The sequence below is a fragment of the Fundulus heteroclitus genome, chromosome 3, assembly GCF_011125445.2.
Source record: "Fundulus heteroclitus isolate FHET01 chromosome 3, MU-UCD_Fhet_4.1, whole genome shotgun sequence".
Lineage (NCBI taxonomy): Eukaryota > Metazoa > Chordata > Actinopteri > Cyprinodontiformes > Fundulidae > Fundulus > Fundulus heteroclitus.
Genome location: NC_046363.1, coordinates 24,912,685 through 24,929,981, shown reverse-complemented (window position 1 = coordinate 24,929,981; position 17,297 = coordinate 24,912,685). Strand labels below are relative to the sequence as shown.

Here is a 17,297-nt window from a genome sequence, read left to right as displayed (position 1 = left end):
CGCTTAATAATTTATATGGAAACTCAGCTGCTCCCTTTAGTCTCAGCGTTTATTAATAAATGGCTGGCCCGTGGAATAGTTCCTGGGGTTTCTCCTCTGATGCGCTGAAGTTTCAGGAGGTTTTGGATCCAGAAGTTGCTGTCCTACCGGTGGCTGCAGCATATTTTCAACCCTCCACTTAAGTCATACCCAGTTTTTTTTCTTTCTTTCTCTCCCGTTCCCTATTTGGCTGTTTCGGTCCGTTTTGTGGGCGGGTCTGCGTGGGTTTTGCCGTTCACTCCCACAGTGACGTGGGTAAAGTTATTCTCCGTGAAGAGCAGCGGCGTGGGTCAGACAGAGCCAGAGGGACGCTGAGCAACCTTGAGCGCAGTTCATTTATTTATTTATCTATTTATTCTGTTGTGTGGGAGGGTATATTTTTTAACATCTGAGAGAAAGATGAACGGAGTGACGCGGAGTCTGTGCACGATTGAAGACATCAGGAACCATGACAACGCTGTAAGTTGTTTCATACATTTTGGACTAAAGTTTCCAACTATTCCTCTGTTTGTGTTCTGCCCTATGTGGAAAACCTCCTTTTAAAATCCCTTCCCCTTTACTTTTTCTACATGGCTCTGTTTTGTAATTCTTAGTTGCATGCCTTTGTGATGTTTCCTCAGGGCAACTGCCTTCATCTACTCTAAGTGCTGTATTTACTAAAGTCTCTAAAGTAATTAAAGCATTAGCCACCCCCTAACACCCGTCAGCTCCTGAACACACTGATGGAAACCAGGTCAGAATTAGTCCAGATAACATCTGTGTGTGTGACAGGCGCCTTCTGGTCACATCATCTAAGGGCTTACCCTACCAAGCAGTTGTGACAGGCGGAGAAGGCGGCTCAGGCTGTGCACTTTGTCCACCACCTGTGCAAAGATGGATTAAATCTTTGTACGCAGCTTCTGCTTTGTTGGATTCAGGCGATGGAGCATATATTTCAAATTCTGCTCGCTTTGATTAGAGCGTTGGGCTCTTTGCCCAGGGCGCCTTTGTGTCAGGGGGAAGCTTCAGTGTTATAAGTGTTTATTTTTATTTTTAAGTTGTGGTTCAAACAGTTTTAATATGTATATCCAGTTAAACGGCAATAAACGTCTCCTTACAATGAAGAAAACATGTCTGTACACCATGTAAGCCATAATGATACCATATAAGACATGTTTTTTTTTAAAAAAGAATCCTGATTCCACTTTTTTAAAATCCACTGAGACTGATCAGATCTGAACAGGATTATACAACACTAATCAGAGATTCCTTAAAACATAGTATAAGATTTACCCGAAACCCTTTACATTTTAATAATGGCAGCATTTTTTTGTCAGGATTTTATGAAAGAACAGCATCTGATCTGGGTCATCACCGTTTGAGACTCGTGGTTTAATCATTGATCTCGCCTGAAAAAGCAGACTGTTCAGCAGCACTTTGTTTTACGAGGTTGCGAAGCGACATGACACTTTCACACTCCGTCTTCCACCTCAGCGCCCTCCTGCTGAGCTCCCATCAGGCCACACTTCATACGCCCCCTCAGCACTAAAAAAGATCAAGCTGCACACGTTTCTTCTGTGCCGTCCAGACTGATAATATATCACTTTCCGTGGAAATGTATTTCTAACAGAGAGATCAAAGGGCAACAAGGGCAGCAACCCTCACATACCCAATAAGCCGATAGGCTGCACAGAGGAATGTGTTCAGCAACAATAAACCTTTTGGTTGTCCAAGCCCTGTTTAATCAGTCATTACATTTTTTTAAAAAGGCGACTTTGCATCGGCGTCACACAGAACACAAGTCCGCCCTTATCAAAGGCAAAAGGTGGCCATTAATCACTCGCCTTCAGTATTTGCATATCTGATCTCAGATGTGTTTGCCTAAGGCAGTGTAAATTAAAATAGTTTCACCCGTGTCAAAATGGCATCGCGAAACTGAGATGTTGATAAAGGGTGACGAGACACTTTTGGAAGAACCTGATAAACGGCAGCCTCCGTATTTGTTCATTAAGTGTTGCGTTGTTTTTTGTGTGGCCTGGGAGCAGTAAAAGAAAAAAAAAAACAACCAGCACAGACTATGAAAAAAAATCTTCTAGACAATTAATGATAGTGAATTTACAGATTTCCTGTTTTTGTCTGGTAAAGCCCATGAGACGTAACAACAATTATCCCTTTAGACGTTGTAACTTCCCCATTGAGCGCATTCCCCATGTCTCTCCTCATTATTTGTCAGGAGAGGCTGACATCAGTGGCTGGGAATGGGCCAGACATGACTTACACACGGATCTGAAATATGCCAGAGCACACCTGGTCTACAGTGTGGATTTTAAGAGAGTTGTTGCGTTTTAATTTTCTCTGTGCCACTGTTGAGTTTTTCCTGATCCCACACCTATCGCTCTGTGACTGAGCGCCATGGAAATACTTTTGTTTTTATTGTCAACCCTGTAAGGTGTCACCTGATGGTTACGCAGAAACAAACAACCCAGGTTTCTGCGTCACTACACTTAACCTGTCCCTATAAACTAACCTTTTATAGGGACAGCACTGTAGTGTCAGAGAGGAAAACTGTTCCTTGTTACCTTTTAGCCATATTTAAATGATAAATAATGCAGTCTAAAACACTTTAAATATTAATACCGCTAATACTGTGACTTCTCTAAATATAAAGTGACCTTATAAATACATTTATAATAAACATTTATTTTACAGATGCATCGATCAGATCACCAGTCTGTGCATTCTGACAATAATAACTATAGTGGATTTGGATTTCTCTTTAAAAACTATATTATGAGACAATATCAAAACATAGCCTATAAAAAAAACTAGAGAAAACACCTCTGCTTCTAACATAGTAAATTACATTCAAATAATAATAAAAAAAATGCTTTTACTAAGATTTTAAAACAAACACAACCAACTTCAATACCAACTCAGCTAGCCCAGAAAGCATTGCAAACCATGGCGTCTTTCTCTAATCACTGTGAAAATGTAGATTCTTACCTTTGATGAGATTTGCAAATGTCACCAATTTCCAAATCTAGCATGTTCCATGGCAGACAGACATTGGCACCTTTAAGGTTAAAATGGACCACCCTTTCCATTCTCCATTTTGCCTTCTTGTTATCTGCTGAAAGTCGTTGTCTTGTGTAAATCCAGCGGTTTCTCGGCATGACAAAGAAAGTACTGTTTATGTATAAATAACTATAAATAACAACTTGGCTTCTTCTGAGATGCTGAATAACTCACTGATGATGTTCGCTGACTTCTATCAGTAACAACAATCGCACCGAAGGGTGTTATTGTCTTCATGACCGTTTTGGGCTTTCGCTGTTCAGATTTTAGATTTTTTTTTTTTCCTGACTGGATGATCAAGCTGCAAACTGGCTCATTTCAGTCACCCTTTGAGAGGTTTAGGACCATCAAAGGGTCGAGTTTAGCTCTAAGTGCACCTTGTCAGCTCAGGCTGGGTGTGTTGACCACAGTATTTATTTAACTGGGGAGAGTGATGTCCCAGGAATAAAGAATCCTGAAAGCTTTGATTCTTAGCTTTGTTGACTTACTCTTTAATCATATATTTCCCGGTCTGCAAATCATTTAGAAGTGAGATCTTTTATTTGGGACAAAGAGCCTGGGGTCCTCATTTCAATATCAATACGGATGCACGTTGAAGAACAACAGTCTTCGCGATGCTGTTATCCTTGTTTGAGTATTGTTCCAAACCTTGGGTGAAAGGATCAGCACAGGGATGGAGTCTTAAGCGATAATTAATTCACCTGCCGCTGATCTGCCACATCAGACACCCGTCGTGTCTGAGCTGAGGTTTATATTGCTGTTGGACTGAAGACAAAAGTGACATAGTGGCACAGGAGAAACAATAGATTTAATGCATGGTGGTGTGTGCAGACCAGATGACGTGTTAAACCTTTGTGGTGTGCACTGGGAGGCACAAAGTCAGAAAACGAACCCCTTCTTTAAAGCATGTTTAGGCATGTAACAGAGACCTTACTAGGTTCTGGTACCAGGTACATTCCCAGGTGCGTCCCCACCCCGAAGCATGTTTACCTCAGATGGTTTACGTCCCTCCTCATCTTTGAGCCCAAAACAAAAGCGTCCTCATGTCCTTTCGGCGTGTCCCGGTCTTTTGTCCTCATTCAGGGACAGCGGGCTGTGTGGACTTTGTGTGTGAGCTCAGGTTCATGTTTCTGTCAGTGGCCAGAAGCTAATGCACTCTGCCGGTGTTTGTGTTGAAGCGGCTGTTTGCAGGTCCCGTCCGACTGCTCTCTTTTGTCTGAGTTCACAGGACGGCTAATATTACAGCCGAGGGATGGACAGCATGGTTCCACGGTTGTGGATATAAAAAAAAAAAAAAAAAAGAGAGTGCAGACAGGGAGGCTACCGTGTAAATAGCTCGGCCCCAGAACGAGGATTAACAGAGTCCTGTGTGCAAGGACCCGGGGTAGTTGTACAATGATGCATTCCTTCTTAACAACTCTCCCACTGTTCCCCGTGTCTCAGACCCCTCCTCTCTTTTCCTGGCCTCACTGGTGCACCCCATCAGAGCTTCCACATGCAGTCTGCAATGTAAGAGGAAAGCCTGTTAAACAATAAGAGAAAAGGTTCCTTTTGTAGCTGGAGGTTTGTTGGTTTACTTGGACCCAATCCGTTTTTTCTTTGCTTTTCCTGCATCTCCTTCTAATTTTCCCATTAAAATTGGCCTCTCGCTTACTTTGCTTTTATTGCTGTTGGCCCTGAATAGATAAGCAGAAAATTGAAAGGCTCTGCAAACACAGTTTATGTTTTATGACTGCTCTTTATCATGACACAAGGCCTAATTATTTTTCCCTTGCCTGGCTAAAATCAGGAGGCAGCAGGGTTTCCCTACAAAGCCACATTGAAATTCACAATGTACACTCAACTGAACATAAAGCAAAATCTTATTTTGTATTTGCTACTTCTTATGCGCAACAAAAGCCAACCCTTGAACAGAGGTGTCTAAAAACCAACAAACTCAAAATCACCTAATTCCCTTTTCCCCCCTTTCCTGATGCTCGGCTTGAACTTCAGTAAGCCGTCTTTACCAGGCCCAAATGACTAAACGCATTAAGTTGCCGCCACATAGCTGGCAGATTTGGTATTTGTCTTAATGAGTAATTGAACCGGTATACCAAATAAAGTGCAGATGAACTTCTGATGGGGTCAGACATTGTTGAGCTGGATTTCCTGCTATAATCCTGTGCTGAACGCAAACAGAAAGCCAAACCCAAACCTTATTTCAGCGTATAGAAACATAATAGAAGGTGGAAAGAAAGGGGAAAAAACAACCAATTACTCTTTGTTTTCAGACATTTCTTTTAATGCATTCATAGATAATCCATACAGAGTGAAATTGCAAAAACCAAGACCAAGTCAAGTTTATAAATGCCTCACAATGGTATAAAACCAGTCCAGCGAGCGATCTATGCAACACACGCTACTATGCATTCAGCTTTTTAACTTCACCTTGACACGATACCCTATACATTTAATATAGTTTCTACAGCTCTCTAAAAGATAAACACAGCAGATAAAAAAAGAGAAATGTTGAAGAAACCTCCTGTTCAGTTTGCAGACAATAAATGTCTTTCAATCTGTTTGGATGTATTACCTACTTATTACTTTGTATTATTGATTGGCTGGTCCTTGCTGTGAAAGAGATCCTTAATCCTTGATCTAATCTTCCTTTATAGGTTTTGGAAGCTTAAAAACAAGACAACTATACTATAACAACTATTGTTCTCTCAGCTGCTGAAACATTGCGTTTAGGTCAAAGCTTGGAGAAATTATCTGCAAATTATAAACAGTTAAACGCGATCAGCTGAAGATGTCTCATAGTTTCACTTTGAGACCACACAGAAAAAGATTAAAGTACAACATTCTTCAAATGTTCCCTCGTGCCATTAGTTGTGCTATCAATGAGTCTCTGTGTCTGAGTTTGCTTTTAAAAGATCAGACATTATTTTATTGCACAGTTGTATTTATCCTTGATTATGAGCTGAACAATAGAAGACCCAACAAACAGAACACGCTGCGTCGGCTGGAGACACTTATGTAACGTCTGTGACCTCTTCCCTCACATCCGCAGAGTTTACCCTTGACGTTGACCGAGGAGCGCTTTTAGGGGAGCTTTCCTTGTGCTGGGAAACACCCGCCCAGTAACATCCTGCCCCAGATAGTTCCCGCTAGAGAAGTTTCTCCCACATTCCTTGTCTAGCATTCTGCGCAAAGTGTAAATAGATTCTCAGATTGTTACTGTACTAGGTAGCCTCAAAGTGCAGCCTGCACAGAAATACAAGATCAAGAATTTATTCATATATAGCTCACAAAACATTACATTTGCAGGATTTGTTCTATAATTTGCTGGCTCCATCCATCCATCCATCCATCCATCCATCCATCCATCCATCCATCCATCCATCCATCCATCCATCCATCCATCCATCCATCCATCCATCCATCCATCATCTATAACCGCTTATCTGTGTAGGTTCAATAGATTCCAAATAATACATTTCTGTCTCGCCCTCTATTACATTTATGAAACTGACGACCATCCACTTACTAAGTTGGTTTATACAGTCCAACAGGCACTGCGGTGCACCTTGAATTGCTGGATTTTTAAGGTGTGGTTGCATATAATCTGCGTAACAACCCCCTAACTATGGATAGCATGCACAGTGCAAATAAAAAAGAGCTAAGAACCGGTCCTTGAGGAGTACCGTTCAAGACGATGACAGTGGTGAACCTGGTTCCTTTAAAAAATGCTTTGAGACGTTTGAGACTTATAAGAAGATCCAAACTATTTGAGTGCAGAACACCAGATGCTTTAGAGTCCACAGACTGCACTAAATCATTGGGTATTTAGATTCTGTTTAATTAAAATGGTTCTAAATAGCACAGTTCTCAGTCTTTATACTGTAGTTAAAAAATAACAAACAAAAAAGAATAATTGTCAGATTGGTGTTAATTGTATTTTTTTCTGTCTTCATCCTCTTGTTTATTTTTATTCAACTGCCAGATTGTTTATAGCTACCGGGAGGATTTGTTGCCATGGAAAGAGTCTGTTTTACTCCACATTTTCCCTGAAATCCAGCCTCTGCTTCCAGCTGGCCGTGAGCGTCTGGAGGGTTTTCGCCTAAGTCCCTCTGACGTCCGCAGCGCACAATTTAAATCAAACAATCTGTCTCTGTGTGCAGGGCTGGAAAAAGTTTTGCTTTCTTTCTGACGCTTGTTCCCAGTCCTATACTGGTTGCTGCCCACTTTATCCCACCCTGTGCGTATGACTCATTCTCTCCTCCTCCTCCTCCTCTTTATTTCCCCCCCTTCTTATCCTCCTCCTCAAAATAGCCCTCAAACAGACTCCCCATCACATAACGGACTCTTTCACATCGTCTTGTCTTTCAGGAGAGTTGTAGGCGACTGCGGCTCACGCTCCACGATCAGAAAGAGGCGAACCGGAGCACAGAGCAGTACAGAGATAAGGTAAGGCATTTCCCTGCACATGGGAGACATATTAGATAAAAGATGAAAAGCAGAACCCACCCAGGAGAATTAAACTATGTGTTTTGAGTGGTGAAGAAAAATGCTGTGTGTAAAGTAGCGGCGATGATCATTGGTACTTGTGGTTTAAGACTGGAGCAGTGATGGACGCAATGCCAAACTGGGTCACAAGATCTAATTATTAGGAAAGTCCAGATCCGAATTTACATTTTTAACAATCTTTTAAATATAGACACTTGCTTTAGTGGTTTGGCATTGGTATGATGATTCTCCAAACACATTAAAATCACTACTACATGCTGTCCTGTTGAATTTACTGACTTGGAAATTTGTGAAATTTGATTGGGGTTTGATGCTGCTGATTGTTTACGACATTAGGTAACCTTTTATATCCCTATAGATTTTACCCTCTTTTACATTTCTAGGTCATGTTTGCCGAAGTTGACTTATATGCTTTAAAAAAAAGGCAGATCAGGCTTGTAGAATCGTTTGGCCTTTATTCCGAGATTTAATCCGAGTAGAAAAATCAACACCAAATACGTTGTATACTTTTGCATACCTACACTAGTGTAAGATTCGTTTGCACATCTCAGCCAAAATTTCCAAATGCACATGAATAAACAGGAAGATAGGTCATAAAGTCCATATTTTGAACCTGACACCTTACATGAAGTTCTTAACGACTCTGAGGGATTAGCTCAGAGCGAGGAGTTTAATGCATCATGCAGCATTCTTGAACACCAACTGTAAGTACTGCTCATAATCACGTCAGAGCAGCCATCAGATTTTTATTAGAGTACATTACATGCAGTCTCCCCGTCTGACGTCAAGTCTTGTTCAAACCAGAACCGAGGGGACGTCCACACCGGCGGGGTTGCGTAACATTCCCGCTCTCTCTCACTGCCTCTGCGCTCACGGTCTGGTGTCCACCCATTCTCAGGACTGCAGCAGATGTTTATGGGCTGGTCTCCATAGAGACTACCAAATAGCTGTTCCCCCCGTTATAATGGAGGCTCACACTTATGTCACACTCAACACGGGGATAGTTTTCTCGTGACCAGACAGTATGTTCCCTACTCTTCTGCCATTTAACGGTATAATTACATCACTTATGCCGACATTCCAGACCGATGTCTCACAACAATTATTTAACATCCAGGCTGCTCCCTTCAAACGCTGTGTTGCAACATTGATCGCAAACTCCTCCTGGATCAGGCTGGGATTAGAAAGATGTGGAAAAAGTTCACACTCTTAAAACCTCTTGCTTCCTGATCTGCAGCCAATTGGACGAGCCTTCGCTCTGGTGCAGCCGGCCAGCGACAGGACAGCTTTGCTCCCCGAACCGGTGAAGTCGAAAGAGGAGCAGGTGGAGATCATCAAGGTGCGTGTAGCAGACATGGACGTCCGGTGCGTGTGTTAAAGGTGTTTGACTTGGCTCTGGTGTCTGATATCGATGTGCCTCTTTGTTTCAGGTTTATCTGGAGGCCCGCAGACAAGACCAGCAGAAGCAACAAGAGAACCTGAAGATGCTGTCAGATGAGGTTTCACAGATACAGGAGGTGAGTGACTGGAAAATAGCTGTCACCCATTTATAACCTAACCCAGTGAAACTGCTGCCAGTCAGCGTGTTTCCTGGATAATAAAGCATTTGCATGTTTAGATCATGCAAATAGTCCCTCTGGCTCACATGCTGCTCTCCTCTTCCTTGTTTTATCTCGGCTTACTAGTTTCCGACAGAGACATAAAAAAAAAAAAAACCATAAAATGCCCAAAACAAAGGAGGCATGCAACTAAATGTTCAAGTGTCACGCTGAGACATTTGTATGAGTATCTTTAGTTGTTCCGTTGTACTTGAACTGCAATGCATTTCAGAGGAAAATTTGATGCATCTCCTCCGGTGCATTCATAAAAATATTTCTGTACTTCACCTAATTAGCTTCAGTTAGATTTGAATTGGATGTCCTAAAATGATGTTTGTAATGTTTTCACATAAACAAACCTACCCCAAAAAACAGAGTTCAATTATAATGCAGGACAGATAAGGACGCACTGGTCAGAGTTTTGTGGCTGGTCTCTGAACTTTAGTGATTAAAATTTTAATCCCCCAATTCTAATATTTCCTTTATGAACTGTAAAACATAAAGAAAAAAACAACAGCAATGAAAATATTTTCTCTAGCCTTCCTAACCTGACAGGTCCTTGATTATTTGTGGTTTATAGTTGCATTATAGTTGGCTCCATGTCTTTAATTAAACTATAGCAGCATCAGTAATGCACAGTTATCTTGGGATATTTATAGGAGCCCAAGCACTTCCCGCTCACACCATCATATTGAAGTAGTCACATCGGTCATTCCCCAGGCATTAGTCACAGCCACAAACACAGGGTCACAGGACAAACTGAGGACAATAATCTGACAAAACACGAATAATATGCTCAGAAAAATGTCATGCAATCTCCAAAAGGGTCAGAGATTAAATATCAGAAAATGTTGTCATATCCAAGACAGACAGTTAGGCCCGATTCACTAGATATAGTTGAACTTTCAATCTCACGGGTTTCCTCTTCTCCCTTCCAGCTAAGGTTTAGCTTTCCCAGCACGAATGAACAATAGCAACGTCTCAATGTGTCATTTCCTTTTAAAGAGTTTCTGATATCTCTATTTTAAACACCTCGTCGATCCTCAAAATAGAAAACTAAGAGTAATTTTACCCAGTAACAACTTCCACATTGATGGATGATCTTGATTGCACTCATTGTCGTGCTTTCTAGACCTGCACTACACATCTCCATATGTTCCAGTAGATCATATGGAGATGTTGTGTACTGTTGTGTACTGTTGTATTCAGTCGGTTTGATGAACTCTCGTTCCCCCAAGACACCTGATCAAAATGTTATTGATCGAGATTTGAAAGTTTAAGGTAAAGTGACACTATGAGGAAAATGAAGATTAATCACGGTCGATATAATGTTCTTAATATTAAAAGATATTGGGAAGATTTTCCAAACGTTGTTCGGCTATAGGCCCTTCACTGGATATGAAATTTGTAATCGAAGTTGATCAATCTGAATATCATCTGAGCACCGACCTATTTCTCTGCTCAGCTTTAAAGCAAAATGGAGTAAATAAATACAGTTCGCCTTGAGTTAAGTGTTTCAAACATGGCTAGACGTCAGTGGGGCTCAGTATTCAAACGCTTCAACTCAACTTTTATTGCCCCCAGAATGGAAACTTGTTTTGCAACAAAACACCAAACAACAGGAGAAAAAGGACAAAATCACCCATTATGTGCGATATAATATTGTTTATCCTTGCATATTTCTGTATACATTCAAAAATATAAACAGAATTTCAAAAGCAAAAAGTTAATTTACAAAACGGTTCTGAACTTCCACAAGAAAAATCCACCAGATTCCCATCTGGTTTCTGCGCTTAGCCCAGCACCAACCATGGAAACTGCTGCAGGAACTAGCAGCTGCAACTACATACTTCCATGTTCCATGTGACATTAAACGTTGCTGATAATCCTGCAACGGCACGATTTAATGCAGCATTCAGAGCATTTTAAAAATGAGACATCGTTAATTTTAAGTCGATTAAGAAGTCTGATTGACATTTCCAACACTCACAGTGCATCGTGTTTGTTGCAGGTGCGGTACTGTCTGAAGAACCTGAGGGAGCAGATGGCAGCCAAAAACAAGGTAGCCACATGTTGTGCCCTGGCCTTTATTTTTAACCTCTCATCCCGTGTGCTCTATCGCATTTCCTTTCACCTCTATTATCATTCCTGCCGTTGGTTGGTTCTTTCCCCTGCTGACTTCCTCCTTTTCTTCCCCCCCCAGCCGCACACTAATGGGTGGAAGGTCGGCATCCCATTCAGAAAGAACGGACTGTCTACTCCCAAAAAAGCCGACGGGCAGGTGAGCAGACGAACACTCGTACCAGCTCCGTTTCAAGCCGCTGTCGATTACACTTTTCCTATGCGCGAGGCTTTGGGTGCACGTATCGAATGTCACGTTAGGAACATCAGTTCACAGAACATCGTGTAAAGCACTCTCCTCCCGGAGGCAAAAACAGAGAGGACATGTGGGAATTGAACAAAAAAAAAAATGAAATGAAAGCATGGATGTTTCCTATATTCCCCCCCAGGGTGTGTTAAAGTACAGTTAGAGCACGCTCTGTTCCTCCCGCCGCATCTGCTGTTATTGTTTTCGGGCCCTCCCCATTCCACGCATGCTTCCAACTAAAATAGTTTATCCTGCCGCGTCTCTGAACCACACGTCGTCACCTTCACAACCGCCTGCCAGCTCTAATTGTTTACGTCCCACTCGAGTCGTCTGCATTGCCTGTTGCAGAAATCGGAGGCAAACACCCGCGACCTAAATGTTCCAGGGACGCACGCAGCCACGCCCGCCTTCTTTACGAGAGACAAGCGCTCGCAGCTCGGACGAAACCAAAACCCATTTTTATTAGGCCATCATAAAAGTATGTGCCCGGCTGTAATGTTGCAGAGTTAACAGTTTGTTGTTTATCTACAGGATGCAAACGAAGAAGCAGAGCGGGACAAGCTGAGAGAGGTCAGCAAGCGGCTGTATGCACAGCTGCAGGAGGCAGAAAAGAAGCACCAGGAGGAGAGAGACAGACTGCAGGTAATATAACGGCACAGAGGTTACAACTCCCCATTGTCGGCGTCGTCGTCTAAACGCGCTCGACTCTTATTCAGGCTGAAGGCAGCCGGCTCAAAGAGTGTCTGAGCGACAAGGAGGAGAAGCTGAGGGCCACGGAAGAAGCCAGCGAGAAGAAAGACAAGCGCATCGATGAGCTGCAGAGGCTGCTGGGAGGGATGGAGCTGGAGAGCGCCACCCTGAGGGAGACCATCCGCAGCCGCGAGGACGAACTGCGCGAGCTGCGGAAGATCCGAGAGGAAGGACACCAGGGGGAGGAGAGGTCAGCTTACAAACTCTCGCGCATAACAGGAGTCCTCCTGTCCACTGAACCTGTTCACATTTTGCCACATTTCAACCTCAAACTGTCCAGTAGGCCAACACAAAGTAGTGCAAAATTGTAAAATGGAAGAAAAAGCGTGAATATTTGTCATGTATTACTGTCAATATATCAAGGTAAATCCAAGTAAAGAGAGCTTTTGCAGAAAAAAATAAAAGCAAAGCCTAACAACATTTAATTTCCCATCCCTTTCTCGTTTTCTTTTCTTCAAATTTGTGGCCGGAAACATGACAAAGAAACAGAACGAGTTCAGGCGACATGAAAGTTTTCTGCAGGCCAGTGTTTCCGTTGCTATTCCCGGGTGCCGTAACAGTCTGTGTGTGTTTTCAGGGCTGAGCAGTTGGAGAAGGAGGTGGCTATTCTCAAAGAAAAGATCCACCATCTGGATGACATGCTGAAAAGCCAACAGAGGAAAGTCAGACACATGATCGAGCAGGTGAGAGGCACATACGTCAGACTCTGCAAGGCAAACACACTGTCGCACTCGCGCTCGTATTTGTGCAGCGTTCGCTGACTTGTTTGGTGTCTGGGTTTGCTCGTCTTTAGCTCCAGAACTCCCGCATGGTGATCCAGGAGCGGGACCGCGTGATCAGAGAGCTCCAGGAGAAAGTGGCGTACTTGGAGGCTGAGGTGAGAGCTGCTCCTGGCTTCCGATGTAGCAAAACATCTCAGGAATGTCGGAGGGAATTTAAAGAGGAGAGCCTCGTCTGTGGAAAGAGGCAGACGGTGCGCTGCTTGGTAATGCTGTAAATAACCTCTAAATCCTTTTTGGTCGCGCAGAATCGAGAAATGCACGACCAGATGGACTACTTCCTGGGAGGACAGAGGTCAAGCTCCTATCTCTCATCAGAGCGCAACCCACAGATCGTGTACAGGTAACCTAATTTGTCCTGAATTACTTCTGCAGAAGCAGAACTCTCCAACTTATGATTTGTGATGTGATTGATCTGAAGAAAAGTTAAATTAATTAATCGTACTGTAGTAGCACAATTTAACATTAAACATTTTGTAAAATCTATCATCTGATCTAATCAGTGGAGGGGGGAAAAAATACCAGCCTCAGGAATTTTCTTTTCTTTTGCCTGTTAAATTGCCAGAGTCAGCTTAGTTTCAAGCCAAATCTAAAACACTTTGCCTCTTTACAAAGAGAAACTAGTAATGTTATCATAAATATTACAGTGCATAATAAATCATGGAAAATAGAAACATGTTTGCTAACTTCATGCTTATTGTTTATGGGGATTATAGTATTTATAAACTTCTGAATATTAGTCCATCACCTCCTGGGTCCCCGAGGTAAAGATTTGATGAGAGAAATTATGATGAACTAGTTTTCAGTTTAGCAAAAACAAGCGAGCTACGGTTCAGATTCCACAGACGTGTGTTGATCTTTATGTCAGGAAGCACGACTAGAAAAGAGCATTTCGGAATAAAAAACGTATGTTTTTAATTCCGAAATGCGTTCGAACCTTAGAATGAATTAACGTATTTTGCTAGTTTGCCTTCAAATGTAAAGAACGTCACATTAAAATATCGATCCGACATCTCAAGATGTCAGTCGGGAAGTTGAAGCTTAGGCAAAAAATGTGTCTTCTAAATCGACGATGACACGTACTCATAAAGTAGTTAAAAAGTAACTTACAGGCAACAAAGTGGATGTTTTGGAGTGATCGCGACAAAGAGCTGATCTCAATTTCTCTACCAAAATTCCAGCTTAAGCTTGTAGAACAATAACCCAAAACATTTGACGCAATTTTACCCAACACTGAGGAAATGTTTGAAACCTTTTGAATCTGAAGAAAAGTTGAAAAACGCATCTAAAAACTTTACCTCTCATTATTTTGGTATTTAGAAAATATAAATCATGTTGGTAATCCTAACTGACTTACAACAGGACAAGTTTGCATTCCTTTATTGTCTTACAGTGAGAAGGGAAAAAAAGATTGTGTCTTTTTAGTTATTTTATCTCCTCTACATTGGACTCCTGCTGTTTTCGGTACAAAGGTGATTCATTTCTTTCCCTCTTCTTATTGCAGCAAACCACTGAAGCCATCCACGTCCTCTAACAAACCACTCCCCTTCATCAAAGTCATTGAGATCAAGTCATGAAACAACAGCAGAACCAGAACCAGATGACTTTTCTTTCCTGGACTGAACTTTGACAGCAGCTCTGCTGATGACCACATCGGGAACGAACGAACATAAGGAGGATCAGAGCTGAGCCTTCCCAAACCGCAACAGTAGCAGCTCCGTTTCAACTAAACACGCTTTGAAGGAACCAGTGGAGAGATCAGCAGCACCCACTGTGTATTTGACTCATGACTGTGTGGAAGTCGGCTTTAATGTAGATACGTTAGAGGCTCAGATGCGCATTTTGTGTCTGCATTTCGTAGCGTGAACGCTGTCCTTTTTCCGCCGCGTTTCATTTGTGATCACACATGTGAACTTTGACTTTATAACATAGACTGTGCTGTTTTATTCCCTTTCATGACCACGTCACGAGGCTCAAATAAAGTCATGTAGCGTCGACGTACCATTGCTTACCCCGCTGTCCTGACAGATCGTGTAGAAAGCTTTGAAAACCTTAACTGAACTGTGTCTCTGTTCACTCGTCTTTGACTCTGTTCTCTTTAAAGTGTGAATATCTGATCCTCCATTGTAAAAATCAGATTGATATTTGAGTCTTTCGCATTTTAATAAGTATATTTATATATTTTTTTTGTCCCCTAAAACAGAAGGGCACTTTACAAAACTGTGAGGACACAGAAGGAAAACTGAGGTTGTCTTGCGTCATTCCTCTTATTACTTTGTGCATTTCACTTCCATGTCGTTGTCTGAATCCTTACCTTCTTGTTGTTGTACATATTTAAATGAATGTAATTTCAACCAACTTTCTGCTTTCTATTTATTTATGCTAAAATAAAACCTGTTTGATAGAAGAGCTTTTGTATGATGTATGAATCCTGATCTGTTATCGCTGTGATTTTGAGAATAAACGCTTTAAAGAAATCTTCCCATGTAAGTGCGTGCTTTGTAATTATTATTAGCAGGCGACAGGAAACAAACACGATCCTTAACAGATCACAGTGAAAAGACATGCAAACAACTCCTGTAGTAATTCTTTAGAAACCCCTGTCAACCATAAATGTTTTGATTTTGGCTGGAAACTAAAGAATATTTAAATTTCACCAAAAACGCCTCCATGGATGAGATTCAAACTCCTTTTTTACTCCAAACTGGTAGCTCGCAAGGATAAGAGCGCCCTCTGCTGGACGCTTCTTTCATTACAGATTACTGGAATAACTGGATCAAATGTTGCAATATGCCTGCACGCAAGCAATGATTTACAGATGTGCTTTAGAGCATCAAGAATACTTGTCTAAATACAAAGTTTTTGTAACCCTAGAGCACAATAGTCTCTTCTTTATTGGCCGTGAAGACAAAATTAAATCATAAAACACGACACGTCAGAAGCTTTCAAATTTACAAAGATTTGAGGTCAGGATGCTTTAACAGGTCTAATATTTTTTACTACAAATCTGTAAGTACTGAAAACTAAAATTATGTATGATGATAAAATTAATAAACTGTCGATTAAAAAGAAGAAAAAGATAAAGAAGAGTACATTCTGTGAATACTATTATCTATATCTAAAACAGAAGAGTCTTCTGCTATGAGTTGGGAACAACATTTGGCTGGGGGAAAGTTTACCTAAATCCATGTCTTACACATAGTCTTCTTGTTCATTTTTAAGTAAGTAAATATATAACCATATTATTTATTATATTGAAATATTAAACAATGGTAAATAACGCATATTGCTACTGCAACTATGATGTGCATTACAGGAGTCAAAGCAGACTCTGATCTTTTGGAGGGCAGGAGCGCCCTACAAGCCTTTTTTTTAATCTGAGGTTGCCTCAGCCATCTTCTATGGTGTAGTTTGTTGGAGCAGCAGATTATCTACAGCTACAGAGGTTAGATAAATTCATCAGGAAGTCCGACTCTACCCATGGATGCCCCCTTGATCTAGTGCAGGTGATGGGAGACAGAAGGACAATGCCTTCCTCCCCATGCATGGATCTGTTGCAGCGCTGGAGAGCTCCTTCAGTGACAGACTGCTGCCTCCTAGTGTTATCTCTGTGTTATCTCTGATCCTTCCTGCCAGCAGCTCTTAGACTTTACAACCATCACTGCTTCCAACAAGCTCAATTTGTCAAACTCATCTCTGTTGTTTCCGACTTTCCCCTCCATTCACCTTCTAAATAGTCTGTACGTGTTTTGCATGCATAAATAAACATGCACGTTTTGTACATTAGTTTTAAATATCCCTACTCAGTTCCACATTTCTTTAACCTGAGTATGCTATCTTTAATAACTGTGAAGTAATTTTTTTCATCGTGTTGTTAATTTGCCCTGACTGAAGTCTCCAATCCTCATTCTTATAATTTTACCTTTGTGTGTAGCTGCATACTTCCATTTGCTTTTTACGTTGCTGCTGGTATGTCTGAATTTACCAACTGTGGGACAATAAGGCATATTTCTATTCTGTTTACATTAGAAGTAGAATTAATTTAAAAAGAAAGTATAAAATGATCCATAGATGAGATATCAAATCCAAATTATACAAATTATATATATATATATATATATATATATATATATATATATATATATATATATATATATATATATATATATATATAGCTTAAACTGATTGTGTATTTAAAAAAAA

General features: G+C 41.2%; 1 protein-coding gene across 1 annotated transcript; it reads left to right on the top strand.

Annotated features, from left to right (window-relative positions):
- The first annotated feature begins 312 nt into the window (after positions 1 to 312).
- tuft1a (tuftelin 1a) lies at positions 313 to 15,575 on the top strand. The gene is made up of 12 exons (XM_012865751.3): positions 313 to 498; positions 7,462 to 7,539; positions 8,837 to 8,938; positions 9,030 to 9,116; positions 11,209 to 11,259; positions 11,401 to 11,478; positions 12,097 to 12,207; positions 12,282 to 12,505; positions 12,893 to 12,998; positions 13,109 to 13,192; positions 13,343 to 13,437; positions 14,599 to 15,575. The coding sequence occupies exons 1-12, from the start codon at positions 439 to 441 to the stop codon at positions 14,669 to 14,671; spliced, it is 1,149 nt and encodes a 382-aa protein (XP_012721205.2). The 5' UTR covers positions 313 to 438; the 3' UTR covers positions 14,672 to 15,575.
- The last annotated feature ends 1,722 nt before the right edge of the window (positions 15,576 to 17,297 follow it).